At 36.4% G+C, this 24696-nt stretch overlaps 2 protein-coding genes and 1 pseudogene across 15 annotated transcripts in view; 1 reads left to right on the top strand and 2 right to left on the bottom strand.

Annotated features, from left to right (window-relative positions):
* LOC126628555 (uncharacterized) overlaps positions 1-21381 on the top strand; it is a 111477-nt gene extending 90096 nt beyond the window's left edge. The window contains exons 1-11 of one of the 9 annotated variants that reach the window (XR_007625459.1): positions 3125-3237; positions 3435-3520; positions 3589-3767; positions 4238-4310; positions 4523-4597; positions 4680-4790; positions 4957-4999; positions 5923-6016; positions 6658-6758; positions 18378-18467; positions 19679-19748. Coding sequence is in view for 7 of the 9 variants with exons in the window: in XM_050298289.1 (XP_050154246.1) it covers positions 3721-3767; positions 4238-4310; positions 4523-4597; positions 4680-4790; positions 4957-4999; positions 5923-6016; positions 6658-6733 (519 nt within the window). In the remaining 2 variants the exon portion in view is untranslated. The other 8 variants (XR_007625460.1, XM_050298289.1, XM_050298290.1 and 5 more) reach the window with 8 other exon arrangements.
* The window catches only part of LOC126628540 (disease resistance protein RPV1-like), an 88807-nt gene that overhangs the window by 45871 nt on the left and 18240 nt on the right, over positions 1-24696 (bottom strand). Inside the window, exon 4 of one of the 6 annotated variants that reach the window (XM_050298272.1) lies at positions 23937-24217. The exons of the other annotated variants lie outside the window; for them this stretch is intronic. Coding sequence (XP_050154229.1) covers positions 23937-24217 — 281 coding nt within the window. The remainder of the gene's footprint in view (positions 1-23936; positions 24218-24696) is intronic. 6 annotated transcript variants of the gene reach the window in all.
* Positions 21797-22964, bottom strand: LOC126628554 (uncharacterized; annotated as a pseudogene).

The following is a 24696-nucleotide window of genomic DNA, read 5'->3' as shown; positions in this document are numbered from 1 at the left end:
AAATTATTCCAAATACGTAGAAAAATTGTTCAAAATCAAACCATAAACCTAGAAAATAAAAGGGTAGGGCCGACCACTCCTAGTGGGTTCGGCCACTAGGGGTAAACACCCTAAAAACATGTCTAATTTATTCATCCATAGGTGCTAACGCCTCCTGAAAATCCAATATCTCCATTGATGTAGTTGCATCTTCCGGATGATCCACATGTGCAAAGTTAGACTCACGACAGGAATGATACTTGGCAATAGCCTCAGGGGATGCTCGACATACGCTTGACCAATGATCCTTTGATCCACAGTAATAGCACATGTCCAATTCAATAGAAGCAGCTTGAATGGGAGCTTTGCCCTTATTCTTGAAGTTTGGGGCCTTAGGGGCGAGTGGTGGACACTGCTGAGTCACATTTTTTCCCTTAGGTGCGGCACTATGTTGACCTTGGGCCTATGGTGGGGCTTGCCACCTATTGCCACGGCCATGATGATTCTTTTGTTGCTTATGACTGCTAGAATAAGTTGCATGCGCTTCAGGTGTGGCGTTTAAGCCAGTGGGTTGCGATTGATGATTTTTCATCAAAACCTGGTTCTTCTTTTCAATGAGAAGTAAAACAGAGATCAAATCCGAAAACTTGGTGAATTTTTGTGCCCTATATTGTTGCTGCATGACAATATTAGTGGCATGGAAGATCAAATAGGTCTTCTTCAGGAGATCTGATTTAGTTAGTTCCACTTTGCAAAATTTTAACAAAGAATGGATTCTACAAACTTCAGAGTTGTATTCATTCACAGACTTAAAGTCGTGGAAGTGAAGATGCTGCCAGTTGTGTTTTGCTTCAGGCAAGTATATGTCTTTCTGGTGATCGAAACGGTCGGCCAGAGCAAGCCAGAGGGTGTGTGGGTCCTCCTCAATGAGATACTCAGTCTGCAATGCATCATGGATGTGTCTTCGAATGAAAATCATTGCAGTAGCCTTCTGAGCTTTGTCAACGGGTTTGTCGGCAATAGGTGTCTTGATGGTGGCTCTAATGCCCTTTGCAGTGAGATGGAGCTTTACGTATTGAACCCACTTCAGATAGTTTCTTCCAGAGACTTCTAGAGTGGAGAAATCGAGTTTGTTCAAGTTCGACATGTCCCCAAAACAGAGGAAGAAAAACGTGATTAGTCATATTGCCATAAACATATATCGTAGAACATACAGGTTCTATAGACATGTATTGGTTTAATTTCTGCAAGAAAACTACAAGTTTCATGTGGTACGTTTTGAATAAAAACTTTAGGTTTCAAAGGCACTAAATTTGAAACTACAGGTTCAATTAGTTTTTATGAACAATTAGTTCATAATGAGAGGTTTCTGCAAGAAATACAGAATGCAATATACTAATTTGAATATAGTGGATTTGAGGTTCTTCGGGAACTCAAGTGTGAAAGCTTCGTTACTATGAAAGTATGTGACGTTCAAAGTATAAAAATAAATTATTGAATCGTTAATGTCCAAAAGTGATATTCAGGTTAATAATTTTGGATTCATTATCAGATTAATGGACTGCAGGTCACTTTTAATTAATTCAATAAATTGGGCCATACGGGGTCGATTGTAAAAGAAAAATAATATTAAAATAATATTATCGGATAAAAAATATAGCCCTAAAAAAATAATTGGGCTTGGGTTGGGTGCCTTGAGTAAAAGGCAAGGCCTAAAAGGGCCTCGGGAGTGGGCTGCATGCCATGGTGGGTGGGAGAAAACCCCAGTTGTAGCTGGGTTTCAGTTTGGGCGAGGGAGATGGCACGGGGCAAGGCCCAGCAAGGTTGCTGCCCTTTAGGTTTGGCGCTAGAAGCTCAGCCACATGGGCTGGCTTCAATTTGTTACAAGCCGTGACATGGGGGCCCAACAAGCTAGGCTTGCGGGCTGTGGTTGTGGAGCAGCAAGCCCAACAGGGGATGCGCAAGTAGTCCAAAGGCATCAGGGTGATGCCATCCCACGGTAATGCCAAAAAAATACCCAATTTTTCGAACCTAGGGTTTAGGAAACCCAAATTTGCTTCTAATTTAATTTTATACATTGACTCACATATTCCACATAACAATTTAATTGTGCGATGCATGAAACAAATATATATATTGACAAATATATAAACATATACAATATATATATATATATATATATGTATATCGAAAGGAAAATATAAACATAGATGGGTTCATGCATCAGGGGGAATGTTTTCATGCTTCATGGACGTTTCAAATATCTTCTTTTATTTTAAGCGTACCTAATTAGCAGAAAATGAATAAGCCTTTGAATTTGGTGGATGATAGCGTCTTCCTACGATGCGTCAATTTCTCAGCTTCTGGCTCGAGCGTGCTGATAATGTGTTGTAGGTCTATTTGATTGAATGATCTAGGGTTTAGAGAGAGAGAGGGGGTCGGCTATGGTTAGAGAGAAAAGCGATTGATTTAATTGTGAGATGTGTTTGACTCACCCCATTATGCCCTTATTTATAGTAGTAGGATAGGTAAAAACCTTTCCCTTTAGAATTACAACATTTAATAGGTAATCTACTCCTAATAGGAATATAAGATATATTCCTATATTATCTAGGATTTACACAATCACATTCCTATTCTAAATATGACTGCAACACAATGTTTATTTTCTTTTCGTTTCTTATTCTTATTTATTTAAGGGTAAACTTAGAAGTTTGGTAGATAAAACTTAGTAGTTAGGTGTAGAAATAAGATAACTGGGTCCAAATAAAATTTCTCATCTGGTAATTTGTCACCTCTATTTTAGGCAAGTGTTTGTCATTTCTCTATTAGGTGTGCGGTTCAAGTTAGCCGCACAATGAGTTAAACATCATAATTTAGTATTGAATTAGCCATTTACATGAGTTGAACCTAAAATTGATCACTTATAAATGAGTAGAAATATCACTAGATTGTAGTAGTAAATAAGTTGTACTTGTTGAATGCGCAACAAAAAGCTAATTAAATGAGACGGGCTTGGCTCAACCTAATTTGGCCGAACTGGGCCATGAAGCACATTTAAGGCCCCAATGTATTTTGGTCTAAGAAGGGGAAAATAATGGATTGATTTTGAGACTTGTTTAAGCAGTCGTAATTCTAGCCTGGTAAATTGCACATCTGTGCTTAAACCCCAAATACCCAAGACCCCTGCAGCTTCTTCTCACTCGTCTGTGCCTCTCTCAACTCTCACCGTCTTTCTTCTCCTTTCTGCTTCAAGAGGTTGGGGTTGTTCTGTGTGTGTGTGTGTGTATATATTTAATTTGTTTCGCTTGAAAGAAAACAAGGAAAATTCGTCAATTTTTTAATCTGGGATTCATAAATTGGTTTGGATATTTGAAATGAAGCTGTATGTCCCATCAAAGCTTAAATATTTGTGGAATTAAATTGTATAAATATTTGGGTGTTTAAATTTGTAGGGGCATACGTCACAATGGAGAGGAATGCTCGTGTCAGCGACAGCGAGTTCGAGGACGATGGCGATTCCTACAGCGATGAGCTGAATGTTAGTTTGGTTTGTATATTCTATTATTGGGTTTAGGTAATATTGTTAATTGATGATTTGTGATGTAGATGGAGCAAGAAGAGGATCACTTTGATGATGAGCACGACGGCGACGAGAGAATCTGAAAATGAGGAAGAAGATGGAGAAGAAGAGGGGAAGAGGAAAATGGATATGGGCAAAACGTTAACAAAGATGCTGAGATGGAAGAACTCGAGAAAGAATACATGAATCTTCGTCATCAGGAGCAGTAAGAGACTTCTGTTCACAATCCTTTTATTTTTAATTATAAACTTGTGATGCTTAATCTACGATCCATGGACACGGACACGGGGATACTAGGGGATATCAGCGTGTCCATGTATCGTAGTGCTTAATTAGAATGAAGACAGAGAACTAAATAATGTGAATATCGGAGATAGTATGCACAGCAGTTGGAGGTTGGTGACGAAATTTGATATTAGGTTACAGAGTTATTGGATAAGATAATAGTCTGCGAGTATAGCTATATAAATTGATACTAGTGCTATTTTCATCTTAGCTTGAGGCTAATTTTCAGTAGCTATATAATTTAGTTATTATGAAAGCACAAAATGGAGTTATATATGCATATACAATTCTTCAGTTTGAGATAAAAAGAAGGAACATACATCTGTACATAGGTATAGGCTGAAATATGTAGTTAATTTTGTTCTTCGTTTATTCACTCATCCCAGGCAGAGATATTTTAAAGAATCTAAAGCGTCATAAGGACAAAGATCTTCTTAAAGGTCACTCAGTGAAGAACCAAAAGGTGGCTGTCCAAAATAATCTCTCTTGTAATATCCATGACATAGGTTTTATTTTTCAACATGAAATTATTGCTCATTGTTTAAAGCTTCTGTTTTTGCCACACCTTACACACCTTAAAGTTGGAAAAAAAAATTTATTTGTGTAGTGAATTATTGCTGGATCGGTATTTATTCTTACCATTGTCTATTCTGTTTTTGTTTCATTTTTCTGAAGGCTCTCCAGGACAAAGCTCTTGAGTTCAGATTCTTGCTTCAGAAAGCATTCTCAAGTTCAAATAGACAACCACAGGTTGCTTTTGCTTTTCCATTTTTTTTTTGTTGCTTTTTGACATGTTAAGATATTATGTTCTTACCTGAGAGGTTGTCTGCAGGAGCCAGTTAGGTCTTTATTTTGTGATTCACATGACAGCGTCAATGCAGCATTTTCTGATCTAGTTGAGTCATCAAAGAGAACTTTGGATTCTCTAGCGGAACTTCAAGAGGTGTGGCTGTCATAAAAATTTGTTGTCTACCTAGTACTACTTGGTCTGTGGTTGAGCTTCAAGCTTGTTGTAATATGATAAGTACTTTATACATTATTATGATTTGTTAATATTTCCATTTGTATATGCTAACATTTATCGCATCACGCTATTTTTCTTGTTACAGGCTTTACTTGAGAAGAACCCGTCCATCGTTCAAGCAACAGATAGTATGTGCAAACTACATTTATCAAACTATTATATTTATTTTGTAACACAATTTGGCTCTCCTGTGTTGTGCATAATCTATCATTTTCGGCATGATAAGAATTGCCAATATGCGAAAGGTTTGCTATGCTTAGTGTATTACATTTTGTGTTTGAAGTTTTTAATAACTCGATTCTCGTAAAGTGTGTTTAGCTTATAACTACACAATTAGCTATGATAGAGTTCGATTTTATCAAATCACACTTTAAGGAAATGCTTCATATTTCCTCTATTTCATATAATTGTCAGGGTTCCCCAAATTTCAGAAGTTCCACTACAACAATTACTATAATTAGTCAGATTATGCTGGTACTCAGTTTTTATTAAGAGTATGAGAATGTTAATCAAGAGTAATGGATTGAGCTCAGCCTTGCCCTAGCTTATCTGAAAACACAAAGCATTGAGCTTGAGCTTAGACCAGCTCGATTGTTAACCTAAATCTTGGCACATCAGCTTTGGGTCTCCTGATTTGTAGTGAAGTTTGTGCTTAGTTCTGATTGAGATCAAGCCAGTCCCAATAGGTGATGGTTTACACGTATTAGGTGGGAAGTTCAGAGTAGTCCAATCGGTTAGAAATATAGTTGTCTTCAACAAAAATTAAAAACTTCTGTTCTGTAGGTAAATCTGGACGATCTAAGAAGGTTGGGTGTTGTCTTGTTGATCTGAGGATAGCCAAGATGAAGCCAGATTTCAAATTGCCCTAGGGTGTCAGCACAAATCTTTCCTGCTTGATCTCATATAAACCTTAGCCTGATTAAGCGAAAAAATGGCTTTTGGGCTACCATGGTCTAATTGACTGTCCTAGTTTGTACTGTTTGCTGTTTCATTAACTTCATACTGCATATGTTCATGCATTGCTTCTCCTAATACATATCCTGTCCTGTAGGTAAATCTGGACGATCTAAGAAGTCACAGTTATCTAAGAACAATGACAACGATGGTTATGACGATTGGTCACAGATTTCTCAGTTGCCGTCGGGGTACTCAGATGATAATTTAGATATCCTGAGAAGAATTATCATATTCTACTATCTACATATGCTCTTGTTGTGTTGAAGTCTATCTATAAAACTGAAATATATTTTTCCTTCTTCATGCCAACTTCGCTGATCCATTTGGAGCAGCAAAAAGAACTTTGGTTTTTGTTGTTTTATTGTTTAAGATTATCGTAAATGATGGATTCAAGTACCTTACTATTGTTGCTGTATTTCGATACCTTAGTGTGTAACTTTTGTTATATCTCAATGCATAGTTCTTATCAATTAATACATCAGGCTATTATGTTATTAAGTTTGTCTCGGCTGTTCAATATGAAATATACCAGACGAAATTTTCTGACATTTAAATTCCATTAGGCACTAAATTAAATTAGTTTGTTATCTAAAGGGGCCGGCAAAGAACCATGAAATGCATTTGTAAATTATACTTGTAAATTTCTATTTTGCCATATGTTTAGTTTAAGTAAACTCTGGGGCAGTTCTATAAATCATTTCGTGCTCCGACAACTTCTCTTGCATGAATTTTAGAAATTTGTTCTACTATGTTCAACTTCTCGCTATACATGCATTTCCATGTGGGTTGCTTGGTCTAATTAAGACCTGTCATGCTGTATCTTGTACAGTAGCTACTTTCAGGAACAAATTTATAGACAAATGGCAGAGGAAGACAGAGGTGACCACAGGTGTTGCTGCTATTAAAAGCAAACTGCATGGTATTAATCAGGTCTGGCTCTATAATTGAAATTTGAACTTGTAACCATGCCTTTTCCTATGTCGGCCTTGTGCCATGAGTTGCCAGATATTCACCAGGAAGTCATTTTTCCTTTTCCAATTGCAGAATATTAGTGAACAAGTTGCTTCTTATATGAGAGATCCAAGCAGAACGATTAGGCAGATGCAAATGAGGAAATCAGCAGTTGCTATATTTGGCACTGTAGGACATTAATTCTTACATCTAAATTGAAAAAAATGAAAATTTCACAGTTCCCAAGGTCTCACGTGCACGCTCAAATACATTTGTGCTTCATATTTGTTAACATCATAACCAGATGGGGTTTTCTTAAGTTTTGTACATTTGGTAATTTAAACACGAGTTATGGATGTGCAGGTTGCATATAATTGTGGTTAACTATAATCCTATACTAATCTGTAAATTCATTGGAATTTACAACTTTCTCATCAACTTTAGTATGTTTCTTCTTCTTCGCCATCTCTCTCCCTTCCTTTGGCTGGGGCCGTCTTCATTTTTGCTTCTCTGTCTAATGAAATTATAACTGCACATTATCTCATTCCATTTAATTGCTGGCCTTTTCCCTTTCATGGTTAAGCCTTTAATTTGGGTTGAAAATTGAAGGTCATTCAAAGAGTCACATTGAGATTCTGGTAAAAGCTAGAAGCCAGTTCAAGGAGCGTAGGTATTAAAAAAGCTATTTGGTCAATTTCTTTGTGCATGAAAGTTCTTGAATTGTTGGTTTTCTGTGATGGATTTCTCTTGAATTTTGATTTCACATATAGAAATGAACTTGAATTTGACTGGTTACGCAGGTCTGGCTCTTTCTTTGCGTGCATACAGTATCTTTATCTTTTTAGATGGTGTGGATTATAGGCAAGTTACCTAGACATGTGCTTTATTAGGGTACGAAAAAACAGTGGTCAGGCCTTAGAGAGATTTGTTTGAATCAGATATGGCAGTTGAGTATCTTATATTTCTGAAGGAATCCAATTTATATGATTAGTGGATGGGATTTTGGGAATATATAAAGAACAAGGTTCCGTTGTATGTTCGGGACAGCATTGCATCCTTGCAAGGCCTTAATCTTTATGGTCTTTCCAGGCACTTAAAACATTACGTTGAGATTTGCGTCTAGTGTGAAACAAATAGTTGCATTCTTGGGTATTCAAAGTTTTGGCTTCATGAAAGTGTAGAAAGTAATTTATCAAAATAGGCTTCAAAGTAGAAACAGGGACGTATTTTCTGTAGTCTAGTTCATTATGAATATCACTATATACGGAACATTTGTTGATGTGAAAATTAACTTGACACACAAATTAAACCTTATTAAACATGTATTTGTAGTATTAAGCAAGTAGGGATTGTTCTAGACTGGGGATTAACTAGGGCTGCTAATCAACACAAATAAGACTCAAAAACACTAAACTAGACTCTATAAACTCAAAACTAACTCAAAACACTCAAAACAGTAAAACTAAGTTAAAAAGACTCGAAACAAACTCTAGGGAGCTATTTGGACGAATTTAAGACTAGTAAGACTCAAAACACTAAAAGAAAACAGATTATGCTTCAACTAACAAGACTTAATGAAAGGGGGAATGTTTTTGATGAATTTAAAACTTAAAACAGAAACTTTGCATAAAACACTTTAATAAAACGATTTTGGTGAATTACAAAGGGTGAAAGGCTAGTTAGAGGGTCCTTCTCCACACATGACATAGGCAAACAAACCAATTTCCAGTTATTATTCCTTTAAACCATGAATGACAACACTCCAAGTTAACCGTGACAGCACAAATTAACCATCAGATTTTCCTTATTTCATTGAATTTGACGGGATACGCATCACAACCAAATTATCCTTCTCAAGTCCCCTAACTATGAAAAGCATAATAGAAAACATACCAAAGGTCATTAAGTTATTTGAAAATCATAAGTATTGATGAGGCATTCGTAACTATGAAAAGCATGATACTCCTACTAAGGATTTACTTAACACGATCGTGACTAGCAACCTTCACTACTTATGAATATAAGTTCATAACGATTAGGTGAAACTCTCTTATACTTTAGCATCATGTTCATGCATGCAAACTAAGTATGCATCCTCAATCAACATACATAAACAAGTTTTGATAACTTAGATAAGCAAATCACATTCAAGACTTAAGAAACAATAACTGGATGTAATCAATTCATATAAAGCATATAATCATGACTTCGAATTCACCTCCAACTAAAAAGAGATTAGTTCCTCATGTCTTTAAAAACATAAAACCAAATTAAAAGCAACATTGAAACAAATCTAAGGATAGAAAGAACCAAGAACGTCCCAGCAGCTCCAATGGCAGAATGGCAAGGCACGACTCCAAGGGTCTCCTCTCCTTCCTTGCAAATCTGCGCACAAGTGTGTATTTTCTAATGTTTTGGCTCTTGTATGTGTGGTGCACGAAATTGTGGTGGATGGTGTGGTGATTTGATGGTAGAGGGTGGTTATTTGAATTGTTGCAGAAATGATGTATTTATAGGGCTAGGTGCGGCACAATCCCTAAGGATTAGGCTAAGTTTCTGAAATCAAATTGGGACAAGGATTGTGTAACAAAACCCAAGTGGAATGGGTTAAAACAATCAGAAACCAAAGGGGATTAGGATTACACATCAAAAACCATCAGGAACCAAGATATAGGGTGCGGCACAACTAGGAAAATGGGTTCTAGAAGGGGTTGGGGCAACTTTTGTAGGGAGAGGAGATAAGGCTTCTAGAATCTGAAATATGTATTTTAAATGCATTATTATCCCTTATAAATGGCTGGAATTAAGGCACAAACTGATTTGGATAAGATAAGATTGGATAATGCTAGATTAGGAAAGGATAAGATAAGATAAGGTTGGATAAGATTTTGGATAATGACTCCTTTTGAGCTAATTCCTTATCTTCTTTGTCTTGGATTTATTTCTTCACTCTTTTCAGCACATTCCTAGCCTCTTGAACTTCAAATTCGTCCATCCATCTTGCTCCACTCATAATCTATCCATTTGGTGCCCAAAACTGCCTCAAAATGCTCCAAATTGTACTTTCTTGCCAACTTTATCATATGGGCCTACAAACACACGAAAATAGCTTAAAACACTATAATAAACACAAACTAACTATGAATATGCAAGAAAACAAGCTAACTAAGTCACATAAATATGCTCCTATCATTTGTATGTTTCCTCTTATTTCGTTTCTTATCCAAGATGTTAGATTATAGTCATTAGAGCACTTGTTATATGTGTGGCTTAGTGTCATATAAGCAAGTATTCTACCCCAAAGTTTTAGACAATGTTAGGTATACATATTTTTTTCTTCTAAATTTGTGATTTCGATTTCTTGATGCTTTTCTCCTTAGTTACCTTTATTATTCTTCCTTTTCCTATAAGAAAAGTTCTCCTGCCGTTCTCTTGCCCATCTTTGGTATATGCTGTTCTTTAGGACATTTTACACTTCGGGGGTTTCTCTCATCGAAGGTACTTGTATAGAGGATTGTCGACTGGAGACCGGCCCACATGCGACCAGTGCCTTCGGATTCATGAAAAATTGACACAGAGAGCTGGTTTGGGATGCATATTGCGGTACCTTGCAGACACTGTGAATACAGTTTGATCTCAAGACACGTGGAGATCCTCACTCAGCAAACTATAGCATGCACTGTCCTTTCGGTGATTTTTGTATGTTGGTTAATTTCCCTGCTTCAGATAGTTTTGTGACACAATTTTCGAATCCTCAATGTATTTGTCCTTGTAGGCTTAGTTGAAACCTGAGGACCTCTGGTCTTTCTAGCGTCTCACCTTTTACTTCCCGTCAACATCTTCCTTTGGTGGTGTTTGTGTTTGGTGTCACGTGAATCATAACCTTTAATGTGAGTGAAATTTGAACCGATCTCCACAGAAAAAGAAACGTCATTTATCTTTGTTCCCTTTTTAATGTAGAGAAAATAAGGGGAAGTTAAGTTTTTATAACTTTACAAAGCAAGAGAAGTCCTCCACAGCCTACTCCCACCTTTGTTAGAGTTGGCCTAAAGCTCTTACCATCAGTTTACTTTGTTATTTTGTCAAGAGAAAATTTCATCAAGTCCTAATTGAAAAGTTGCCACCCTTTTAACATTTCCATTCTCATCTTTGATACACCTTACTTGATTCAAGCCTCTTGTCTTCCTAGGTATATGCTTTTCGCATGTGATACAGTGTTGATAGCTGTAACTCAGGAGGGAATAAATGTGAAGCTAAACCTTTGGAATGGAGTGTTGGAATCTAAAGGTCATTGCCTAAATAGATAAAAAAAAACAGAGTACATGAAGTGTAGTTCAGTGGAATGAATATTCAAATGAGTTATGGTGACGAATGGAGATCAAGAAGTACCAAATAATGAACGCTTTTGCTATCTAGGATCTATCTTGCAAAAGAATGGAGAATTGGATGGTGACCTCAATCATAGAATGCAAGCTGGGTGGATGAAGTGGAAGAGTGCATCGAGTGTGTTGTGCGACTGTCATAAGCCACTAAAGCTTAAGGAAAATTTTATATGACGACAATAAGGCAATCAATGCTTTATGGCATGGAATGTTGGGCGGTGAAGAATCAAACGCACACAAAACGTGTGTAGCGGAGATGAGAATACTTCGTTGGATATGTGGGTACACAAGAACGAATAGGATTAAGAACGAGGATATCTGAGGTAAAGTATGAGTAGATGAAATTGAAGATAAGATGACAAAAAATCGGTTAAGACAGTTTAGACATGTGAAACGAAGACCTACATACGCTCTAGTTAGAAAATGCGATTATGAGATGGAGGTTCAGGTCCAAATGGGTAGGGGAAGATCTAGGAAGACTTGGAAATAAACTCTAAGAAAGACTTGGAATATTTGGATTTAATGAAAGACGTGACATAAAACCGGATGCAGTGGCGTTTTAGGATTTATACAATTGACCCCACTTAATAGGATACAACTTTGTTACTGTTGTTGTATTATACTTTAATTTGCGAGCAATAGCTTCGTTCATGTAAAGAGTTTCTGAAAGTATACCCTTTTATTTTTTACCATCATTTTATTGGTTGCTATTATTCATAGTGAAGCCCCATCAACGAATACATAGCGAGAAGAAAAGGAGATCGAGATTATATCAGTCAAAATCGAACGAAATAAGTCAACAACAATTGACATTCAAAAGGTCAACCTTTCCACTTAGATTATGTAAACAAATTCAGATTATCCTCTGTTATTTACCTTTCAAAGAGAAATGCTAGACTCTTTAAAAAATGGGACCTTCCATGATCTCTCTATCATATCATACTTTTCATATTGTTTTATAATGCTAGCATGAGAAATTGATGTTAAACTATGAGGTGATAGAGAGTTTATACAAAATTTCACTTTGAAAGAATCCTCTTAACATTTCCCACCTTTGAAATTGTCCTACTTCCAACACATCAAGTAACTTCTTTTTACTTGGCCACCAATTTCTCAACTTGGCCTACCAAAAAATTAGTAACAGCCCAAATTTAAAATAAAAAAATAAAAAAAAGAAGAAAAAAACAGAAGGGTCGGCCTTCAATTACCAAAACCCTATCCTAAAAATGTCCACTACCAAACACATTGTCACCCATTTCCTCCTAAGACCATCTCCAATGGTGACCTAAAACCTAAAAATATTTAGCCCATAAAATTTAGGTCTTAGCCCAGAAATAGCTTTTCTACTCCAATCCTTCTGGCCTAAAATTTTAGCCCCAGATTATCAAAGAATTAATTAAGGCTAATTTTTTTAAATTAATTTAAAAAAAAATTATGTGGACTATCCTAAATTAATTTTATTAATATTTTAACCTAAAAATATTTAAATTCCGATATATTTTGAAAAATCACTAAATCAATACTTGAAAATCATGATAAACCACATAAACTTAATACAATCGAAAACTCATAGACTACATAAACTTAATAATGATATCCACCATCTTAACTTGGTGATGGACTTGGGTGATAGTCTTGAGATGAATCATCATCTTGAAATATACTCCTTGTGGCATTCCTTCGTAAAATTTCCTTTTACTTACCACGTAAGTATTTCTTCCTCTCTGGAGTGTATTTGTCGAGGTCCTCCATTATCAAATTAGTTTCGTACCTTTCTTGCTCCCTATCCCCTTGTTCCTTCATGGCCAAAAGCATTTGGGCCGATTCTTTTTGCTGACGGCACTGATTTTCGTTCATTCTTTCCATTTTGCTAGCAAATTGTGCATGTATCGGATCTTGGGACTTCCCTTTTCTTTTTGCTTCATTTTGCTTATCTCTACACGGGGGCCTTGGAAAAGAAGAAGTTGGGCTCATTTGGTCGACACATTCATTGTTTGCAAAATTCACACATTCATTGACATCATTTGGGGGTGGGGCTTCATTATGAAATAATCTTCCACATTGTTGATTCGCATCGGTTCCCCACCTCGGACAATCCTTGAGGATGTTTCAAGCATGATGCAACTTAAGGGCTTGATTTTTTTGGTGTAGTTCTTGTCTTGTAAATTGCCATTGCTTTGTCACCCTATGCAACAAATACATAAAAACAATTAGTTGCAAAATACTATTATGTACATGACAACTAAAATATCAACAAAGAAACTCACAATTTCTGAGGCGCCCCTTCCACTAGGCATGTCAACCATGGCTCTCTCCAGGCTTCCCTTCCACAAAGTGCACGCTTTGTTGATAATCTTCCACCGATCATAAACACCACCAACTTCCCTTCGACCGGCGTTGGAGTTTTCATGGAACTTATCAACGATTTTATCCCACAAAACCTTTCTATTTTGATTGGTGCCGACGGCAACATCTTCGCTAATAGAAATCCATGCGAAACATAAAGCAATATCTTCGTCAAAGGTCCAATTATGACCTCTAACATGCTCTTTTGCCATCTTGAAAATTTTGAAAATGAGAAGAAATGGTAGAAAGAAAAATTGGAAGAATTGTAGGAGAAAAGTGAGTTTTGTGTGGATGTTTGAACAAATACATAGGTATTTATAGAGTTTTTGGTTGAATTTTAAGTTATATAATTTTTTTTAAAATTATTTTAGCCGTTGGATTTAAATTTGGACCATTAGATCTTTTTTTACCGTTAGATTTAATTATATTCGATCTAAGCCGTTAGATTCAATACATATATAAATATATAAAAAAAAAAATTTGAACATGGACCATTGGATTAACCAACGGTCCAATTAAACTAGCCGTTATGAACAAAAGTAGTCGTTGGGCTACAGTAACCATGACAGCAGAGGGGACCAACCCACGTGGGTGGGCCTTCGGTTGGAAGAAAGAGGGCGCGTGAGGCGAGTTGGGTTTTGGGGTGTGGGCTTCACAATCCACTTTTCACTATCACCCGTGGGTCCCATTTTATTTTGTGGGCTAAATTGTGGTTAGTATTTGCCTTCCTTTTAGGTTTTGGGTTGGAGTGGGTTTTGGGGGGGGGGGGGAAAGGGGAATTTTAGGTTATAAGCCACCATTGGAGATGGTCTAATGAGGAAAATGTTTCCAAGTCATTAGTTTTCCTATGATCCCTCTACTTCGAACCAGAAATTATGACCGAGGGACGGATGCATCAAGCGGTCGATGTTTGATAGGAAGTTTGGCCCATGGGCTGATGGGAATAGGCAGTTGGAAATTAGGTGGATCATTTTGATGGGTTGGGCCGTTTGCAAGAGTTGTGGAGCAAGTCGTAGCAGTAGAAGATGATGAGGATGAGACGGCCGTGCTTGCTTAAAAGATAATTTCACCCTTTGCTCAGTGAAGAAATTTCTCACCTTGACCTTTTGTTCTGAAACTAAACTTCCACTTGTCTCGATCTTAGGTTCAGCTGCTTTGCGAATGCTTGCTTCAGTTTCTGAAACACAAAACACCCTTGCTTCACCACCAAAATTGCACCATTGACACTGATAAGTCCATTGGTAAAGACCAAAACACCCTTGTCCAAACGGCAAAATCTAACCAGGTTCATAGACTCAATTACACTTAACTAGACTCTTAAAACAGAAAACTAGACTTAAACTACTCAAAAAAGGCTAAACTGACTCAAATCACATAAACTAAGTTAAATTGACTCAAAACAAGAACTAAAGGGATGAAAATTGAACTAAAACTAAAAAGACTCAAAACAATGAAAAGAAATCAAATTGGACAGATTCTAACTAAAAGACACGAAATATAAAGGGGGGTGGTTTTTGACGAATTTAAGACTAAAACTAAGTACTTGCAGAAACAAACTAAAGTTAATACGAAATTGGATGTTTTTAGGGGTGTAAGGCTAGCTAGAGGGTCATTCTCCACACATGAGACATACGCATGCAAATCGATTTCCAGTTATTCTTCCTATAACCCACGAATGACAATGCCCCAAGTTAACCGTGAACTGCACAAATTAACCATCAGATTTTCCTAAATTCATTGAATTGGACTTAGCGACACAACCAAATTATTCTTATCAAGTTCCCTACATGAACTGCATAATAGAGATACATATCAAAGATCATTAAGTTATATGAAAATCATAAGCATTGACAAGGCATTCGTAACTATGAACTACATGATACTCCTGCCAGAAATTTACTTAACACGATCGTGACTAGCAACCTCCACTACTTGTAAATATAAGTTCATAACTATTAGGTGAAACTCCCTTATATTTTAGCATCAAATCCTTGCATGCAAACTAAGTATGCATCCTTAATCAACACACAAGAACAAGTTATCAATCAAACAGATAAGTAAATTGCATTCACGATTTACGAAACAATAACTGGATGTAATCAATTCATATCACATATATGTTCATGGCTTTGAATTCTCCTCTAGCTAAAACGAAATTAGTTCCACATGTTTGCAATTAAACAAAGACAATTGAAAATAAACATTGAAAACAAAAGATAGAATACACCTAGAAACGCTCCAGCCCTCCAATTGCCTTGAATGGAAGGCACGGCTCCAAGCTTCTTCCTCTCATTCCTTCCTTGCAAAGCTGCGGCACTAGAGGGATTTCTGTGTATTTTCTTATTTTAGGCTCTTATGTGTGTGTTGTAGATGTGTGGTGTATTTATAGGGCTAGGCACACGACACAAGGTAGTTTTGGAGAAGGATTGGCACCTCAATCCCACAAGGAAAATGCTAATTGGCAGAAACCAAGGAGGAAAATGACTGATGTGTTTAGATGGATAATGACTCCTAAATTCAGGTGGGAAGGATTTAGAATAGGATAAGGACTCCTTTTGCAGCTGGAGATAAGTTTAGATAATGTTGGATTAAATAGGATAATGTTTGGATAATATGGGATAAGATAAGATAAGGCTGGATAATATAGGATATGATAAGGTTAGTTTGGATAATGTTTGGATAAGGTTTTGGATAATGTTCATTCCATTTAGCTGATTCCTTATCTTCTATGTCTTGTATTAATTTCTCCATCTCTTTAGCACATTCCTAGCCTCTTTTGATCTTCAAAAACGTCCATCCACCTTGCTCCATGCATGTGGTATCCATTCTTGGCCCAAAACTGCTCCAGAATGCTCTAAATTGCACTTTCTTGCCAACTTTATCATTTGAATTTGAAAACACACAAAAATAGCTTAAAACACTCTAATAAGTGAAACTAGCTATGAAAATGCAAGAAAACAAGCTAACTAAATCGTATAAATATGCTCCTATCAATAGGTTGACTTATGAAGTTAATTTTGTTCTTCGTTTATTCCCTGTTCCCATGCAGAGATATTTTAAAGAATCTAAAGGGTCATAAGGACGAAGATATTCTTAAAGGTCAACCAATGAAGAACCAAAAGGTGTGTTGTTCAAAATAGTAGCTCTTGTAATATCCATGAATAGGTTTTGTTTGTCAACATGAAATTATTGCTCCTTGTTTAAAGCTTCTTTTTATGCCAATCCTTAAAGTTGAAAAAAGAAAAGATTTATATTGTGAGTTATTGTCTGATTGATGTTTATTCTTACCCATTTTCTCTGCCTTTTGTTTTTCATTTTTCTGAAGGCTCTGTGGGACAAAGCTCTTGAGTTCAGATTCTTGCTTCAGAAAGCATTTTCAAGCTTATCCCAAAACACAAAGCGTCGAGCTTGAGCTTGGACCGGCTCAATTGTTAATGTAAATCTTGGAACATCAGCATTGGGTCTGCTGAATCGTAGTGAAGTTTGTGCTTAGTTTTGATTGGGGACAAGCCAGTCCCAATAGGTGATGGTTTGCGCGTAATCGGTGGGAAGCTCAAAGTAGTCCAATTGGTTAGAAAAACAGTTGTTTTCGACAAACATTAGACACCTTGGGATTTTGATTACAGAAACATCAATTAAATTACCCTCTAGAGGTAGGTATTTGTTGCAGTTGTCAAAAGCATAATGTTGACATGGAAGGTAAATCGGTTGGGCCTTGTTTTGTTGATCTGAGGATAGCCAAGATGAAGCCAGATTTCAAATTGCCCTAGGATGTCGGCACAAATCTTTCCTGCTTGATCTCACATAAACCTTAGCCTGATTTAGCGAAAAAATTGGCTTTTGGGCTACCATGGTCTAACTGACTGTCCTACTTTGTACTGTTTGCATATGTTCATGCACTTCATGTATTGCATTTGCTAATACATATCTTGTTCTGAAGGTAAATCTGGACGATCTAAGATGTCATAGTCATCTACGAACATTGATGGTGATGAGGATTGGTCATGGATTTCTGAGTTGCTGTCGAGGTACTTAAATCATTCTGAGAAGAAGAATCATATTCTACTATCTACATATGCTCTTATTGTATTGAAGTCTGTCTATAATACTGAAATTTTTTTTTTCCTTCTTCATGCCATACTTTGCTGATCCATTTGGAGCAGCAAAAAGAACTTTGGAGTTTTGTTGTTTTATTGTTAAAATTCTCGTAACTGGTGGATTCAAGCACCTTACTATTATTGCTGTATTTCAATACCTTGGTGTCTAACTTTTGTTATATTTTAATACATGGTTCTTATCAGTTAATAAATGAGGCTATTATGTTATTATGTTCGTCAACTATTCAATATGAAATATACCAGACGATAGTTTTCTGAAATTTAAATTCCATTAGGCACTAAATTAAATTGGTTTGCTATCTAAAGGGGCCGGCAAAGAACCATGAAATGCATTTGTAAATTATACTTATAAAAAATCTATGTTGCCATATGTTTAGTTTAAGTATACTCTTGGGCAGTTTTGCAATGAATTCTTTCATGCTCCAACAACTTCTCTTGCATAAATTTTAGAAATTTGTTGTACTATGTTCAACTTTTCATTATTGTTTACATTTCCATGTTGGTTACTTGGTCTAACTAAGACCTGTCACGTTATATCTTGTAGAATAGCTACTGTCATAAACAAATCGATAAAAAAATGGCAGAGGAAGGCAGAGGTGACCATGTGCTGCTTCTATTAAAAGCAAACTGCAGGCTTTAAATCAGGTCTGGCTCTATAATTGAACTTGTAACCATGCCTTTCCCTATGAAGGACTTGTGCCATGCTTTGCCAGATATTCACCAGGAATACATTTTTCCTTTTCCAATTGCAGAATATTAGTGAACAAGTTGCATCTTATATGAGAGATCCAAGCAGAATGGTTGGGCAAATGCAGATGAGGAAATCAGCAGTTTCTGGTATTGTAAGATATCAACTCTCACGTGCATGCTCATTTGTGCTTCATAATTTTAACATCATAACAAGATGGGATTTTCTTAAGTTTTGTACATTTAGTAACTTAAACATGAGTCGTGGATGTGAAGGTTCTTGAGGGGTACAACACTGGGAAGGGAGATGTACAAATTAATCAACATTTTTTCCATGTGCCATTTTAAGTTTTTAGCTCCCAAATGAGGTACAAATTAATTGTTTGGGATGGATGCAGTCTATAATTAGTTTGATACTACGTTTGAACAAATTTGTGTTGTTTGTGGTGTTTGGTACCTTGCTCAATTTTTCTTTTTGGATGGCCCAATGTGACTTGATGAATTTGTTCCTTTTATTGCTACAAGAAAAGATCATGCATCCTGTGTGCGAGGACTGTGACAGTTTCAATACTCTTCATACGCCATTACCTTTAATTGTATCTTTATGTTTAAAATTTTGATTCGTTTTCCACTTCGATGTGCAGCATGTAAGGTCTGCTTTAATTATCTCTTTGATGTGTTATAAAAGTTATATTTCTATTTGCACAAGTACTTTTATTCCTTCACTCTGATAGGAGATAAAATCTGATGCTAGTGCACTAGCTGATGGTGACCCCGAACTTTTGGATGACTTTGAGTTGTACTAGCAATTTCTAAAAGAATGTTTTGAGACAATTGACTCAGCAACTTCTGGTAAAACTATTGGGCATCTCATACTTCATATATGAATGACTGCATTTGAATTTGATACACAGTTTACCCAATCTATAAGATTTCCTGTATTTCAAAATACATGTAATCAGATTGGATATAAAAACTGTGGCTTTTGGAAATTGTCAAGGATTATATCGTCCTAAGTGATGTCTGGTATCCTCGTTAATTTGCTGCTTTTGGATATGTGGAGTTGATGAATATGATTTTCAAACAATTTGGACTCATCTAACCAACTTTAAGTAACTAAGTCTGAGTCATGAGGAGAGTTTCATTCAAACAATCTGTATCTGCAGCCATTGAAGTCAATGACACTGTATTGTCTCAGCTTATAGTGGGCTTGGAACCTAATCGATCCCAAACTTCTATTGTTCAAGTTTTTTGTAACTTTAAATGGAACAAGCTAGCAATGATTCCTGCTAACAATCACGACCTATTTGATCCTGGACTTCTATTGTTTATTGATTTTGATTTTGCAATATTTGATTATCCGCAGAGACAACATTTTATTCTTTGAAAAAGTTGCATGCTAAGAAGGGGAAGATTGTTGACAGAAGAGCCACTAAGAGACGCAAGATAAGGTTATAATAGATTCTTCGGTTCCCTATGTGAAACTGCTGTGATTTTGTTTTGAAATATCTTGGAGCATCTGTTGAGCAAACTAGGCCAGATTGTTGAAGACTTGTTGCGTTATTTTATGAGAAGATAGTAAATTTCATGGCTCTAGAGACCATGGCCGTTTCTCCTATGCTTCCTGACCTCAATCATTTGTTCGGGTTGAAGATACAGAGACCAGCTTCCGCAGTGTAGTAGTGATGCAAGGCTGAACCAGTTGTATAGTCCTTGGATTTCAGGCTAAGAAATTGTCTGCTGTTAATTTATTTGATATATTATTCAACCTAATATCTGTTGTGCTAATATTTATGTAATTTACACAATTTTTCAATGGGAGCCGAGTCTTTAAGAAGCATGATTTTGTTGTAAATGACAATATCTGTAAATTTGACATTTATAAGCAAACGTGATGTTTTTCTTTCCCTGGTGTCAAAGTCCTTCCCTTACATGTGTAGAATTGTTTTTTTCCTTTCAATTATCTACTGCTAGTGTACAACCATCTGTTTATTTTCTCTGGTATGGGATTGTATGCAATCAGTGGTAGGGAAGAAAAATTCTTAACTATAGCTAATGTTGGATGTATTTTATGCTATATTTATGCAATATTTGATAATGTTAAAAACATTTGAAATTCGATATTTTGAAGGCAGAAAACATCTTGAAAACAAGGAGGGAATCCAAAAATATGTTATACAAAGTAAAATTTCAAACTCATGGATGGCTTGTGGATTACTGTCGTTTTTTTTCTTCTTCCCGGAGATGGAGGACTGAACTACTAGAGCAAGCGTGAAAATAAGCCGACAGCTGTGAGGAACACCTTCCAGCCTTCGATACCTTAGCTGTTGCTGGTAGCCCTTGTCCTTGCAATTGTGTAATCAGGTTCATCCTCTTGCACTTCTTCTTTGTCTGAAAAACATACAGATAACATAAAATTTATGTTTTTGAATTGAATACTGACGGACTTGTAAGTGTTTGGATGGAGTATAATTCATTGCAATACAACAACACAGCATACCTGTGTCTTCTTCATCAGTGCCCATGATGAGGCGATTAAAAAAATGGAACAAGCTTACAGTGGGCTTGGAACCTAATCGATCCTGAACTTCTATTGTTCAAGTTTTTGTGTTTTTGTAACTTAAAAATGGAACAAGCTGGCAGTTATTTCTCCTAACAATCATGAACTAAACTTCTATTGTTTATTGATTCTGACTTTGCACTATTTTATTATTCGCAGATACAACATCTTATTCTTTGAAAAGGTTGCATGGTAAGAAGAGGAAGATTGTTGACAAGAGCCTCTTAAGAGTCGCAGGATAAGATAGATATCAATAGATTCTTTGGTTCCCTATGTGAAACTGTTTTGATTTTGTTTTGGAATATCTTGGAGCGTTCGTTGAGCAAACTAGGCCAGATTGTTGAAGGCTTATTGCATTATGCTTTTGCAGGTACAATGTTTATGAGAAGATAGTAAATTTCATGGCTCCAGAGACCATGGGCGTTTCTCCTATGCTTCCTGACCTCAATAATTTGTTTGGGCTGAAGAAGCAGAAACCAGCTTTCATAGTGTAGTAGCAATGCAAGGCTGAATCAGCTGTATAGTCCTTAGATCTCAGGCTAAGAAATTGTTTGCTCTTAATTAATTTGATATTAGTCAATCTAATATCTGTTGTACTGATATTTATGTAATTTACACAAATTTTCATTGGGAGCCGAGTCTTTAAGAAGCATGATTTTGTTGTAAATCACAATTACTGTCTGTAAATTTGACATTTATAAGCAGATAGGATGTTTTTGCTTTCCCCGGTGCCAAAATATTTTCCACCAGTTCAAAGAATTGATTTTTGCCTGGTATTGCTAAAGATACCTATGTCAATGTCCTTCCCTTGTATGTTTAGAATCATTTTTTTTCCAATTATTTACTGTTGCTATAAAATCATCTGATTATATTCTCTGGTACATGATTGTTTGCAATTAGTGGCAGAGAAGAAAAATTCTTAAGTATCGCTAATGTTGGATGTATTTTATGCTATATTTATGCAATATTTGATGATTTTGACCACATTTGAACTTCAATATTTTGAAGGCAGAAAACATCTTAAAAACAAGGAGGGAATTCAAAGATAGTCCGTATCAAGTAAAATTACAAACTCATGGATGGCTTGTGGACTACTGTCGGTTCTTTTTCCAGGAGATGGAGGACCAAACTACTAGAGCAAGCGTGAAAAATCAGCCGGCAGCTGTGAGGAGCACCTTCCAGCCTCCGAGGCTGCAGTTGTTACTGGCTGCCCTCGTCCTTGCAATTGTGTAATTAGGTTCATCCTCATGCCCTTCTTCTTGTCTCAAAAACATACAAATAACATAAAATTTATGTTTTTGAATTGAATACAGACGAACTTGGAAGTGTTTGGATGGAGTATAATTCATTGCAATACAACGACACAACATACCTGTGTCTTCTTCATCATTGTCCATGATGAGGCGATTCAAAAATCTCCGCAGAAAGATATCAGTGTCATCAACAGATTCTTTACTGCAATCGAGGAAGTATATTCCTGGTACATGCTCCCACATGGATAAATCTCCACCGATGACAAATGGGTAACTAGGATCTGATTTGGTGTTGTGTTGGGTACTTATCATATTATTCTGGTGCTCTTGCACAAGCTCGACACCAAACTCCTTGAGCTGAAACTTACAAGGTCTTATGAGTACTGAAACAAGCACTTCATCTCCACATTGTAATGTTGTTTCACTCTCTATCCTCCAATGGCTCAACCATATCATATCTTCTCCATCTTCTGGATTACCGTAGAAAGCTGGGCCATAGATCCACTTCAGACCCTTGCTCTTGTTACTCACTTTGCTTATTATTGGAGGTTTATCATCATCATCATCATCATCATCATTATAATTAGAATTCTCCTCATTTGCATAGGTAGCAGAGATGTTCAAGCCTTGGATTTTTTGACTAGCAAGGAGTAAAGGGACAATAAAACATATGGAGGACTTGGTACTTTTATAGCTGAATCGGCTTGAACCTCATTCCCAACAAAAAATGTGCTGAATATACCATGTTGATATAGTCCATACGTATTTGCCATGATCATCACAACATTACTAAGTCATATTATATATATGACTTATGTGTGTGAGAGAGAGAGGGAGAGGCGCACCTGGACGAGACTCCATCTATCATCTTTTGAATTGATGCATTCTAATTGGCTGTTCATTCGAATTGCAGGCATGGATTCCAAGTTGAACAAGCCCAAAAGTTTGATCATTTCCACATCAACTCTATCAATAGACTCTAACTTGAACATGTACTGCCACTCAACCATGTTGTCGTTGTGTTTTCCCCAGACTCCTAGTTGGAGCCCCACAAACAATTGATATGTTACTTTTTTCAATGATATGCAATCGGATACATCCATCTTTTTGTGTACTCTCGGCAACCCCACAAGCGATTCAAGCTTCTTACAATTACAAAAAGAGAGTTCATCGATCCTCCTCAAACCTTTGATGAAAACTGGTAGGCTACAAATTGGATTCTCATCTAGATATCGTCTTTGTATTGAGGATAAATTACTTAAATCCGTAGGAAAGGCATCTTCAGAAAGATTTCACCTACTGAGATTCAACTCTACTAAAGAGCATGGAAAAGAACTCAAGATAGTTGATCTTCTTTTTGGCCATAATTCACTTAATGGAACTCCATCTGCTTTAAGAACTTTCAGAGACTCCATCTTCTTCATCATCTCCATCGGAAACTCATCAAGATTTGAGCAACTAGATAAAATGAGTGTTTCAAGTGATTTAAGCAAACACATGTTCTTTGGAAGCATCCTAAGATTCTTGCAATCCTTCATATTCAAGTAAACAAGTCTCTCCAGGTTTCCAATGGATTCATGAACATCAATCAGGCTTGTGCAATCTACAAGAATCAGTTCTTCTAGACTGGGGCAAAGTGAGAAGTCCAAGATTTCAGTGAGGGCATGGGAATGGTTGACGTCAAGGATCTTCAATGATGGAAGAGACTGTAAAATAAAAACAAAGAAAGAAAAAATGTGTAGGAGTTAATTTTAACATATGCAATTGGTCAAAAAATAAAAAACTGAATTGAAATGAGTAGAGTAACATACTTTTGTTCCTTTCCAGACTTGTCTCAAGCTACTATATTGCATTTCAAGAACAATTAGACACCCCAAAGGAAAACCAATAAGTATAGAGTCCAATGGAAATTGAAGCCAACACAACCATCTTAATCCTGTAGGGAAATCTGCATAACATCCATCTGGTCGTACATGACTAAGATGTAGTAGCTGTAATTTTCGTGTCTTTTCAAATGCATTGGTTTCCAAGAATGTCTCATTTGTGTTTATTGGATTGTGTGCAAGATGCATATGCATATTCAGGACAATACCTTGGATTTTTTTGTACCCTAAAGGAAAAAACGGAAACGTTAGTGTGGATAATTTTCACAAGAAGAAATACATATATAGACATTAAGGGCATGTTTCTTACATTCTTGTCCCTCAATACTTGGAAAGAATCTTTATGGTGCCATAATCTACTACGTTTCTTAGGCTCTTCTGATTCCAGGCAGACAATTTCTCTTCCCATGTCTCAAATCATGTCATGCATGTTCACCTTGTTGCATCCTTCAATTGTCACCAAGCATCTATCAATGAGATTTTGAATGCCAACAATTGTATAGAAATTACATCCATCGAGTATTCTAACAATGTAGTTTTTGTCCCTTCCTATTAGGAAACAAGCAATGTGGAGGAATAATTTTCAGTAATGGTCATCTTGTAAACTGTCATAGCTTATTCTTAGTTTATTCATGATTTCACCATTAGGAATAACTTTTAGCTTATGTAATGCACTTTCCCATACATC

Source organism: Malus sylvestris, chromosome 7, assembly GCF_916048215.2.
Source record: "Malus sylvestris chromosome 7, drMalSylv7.2, whole genome shotgun sequence".
NCBI lineage: Eukaryota > Viridiplantae > Streptophyta > Magnoliopsida > Rosales > Rosaceae > Malus > Malus sylvestris.
Note: the sequence above shows the minus strand (reverse complement) of the source record. Positions and strands in the feature narration are given on the sequence as shown.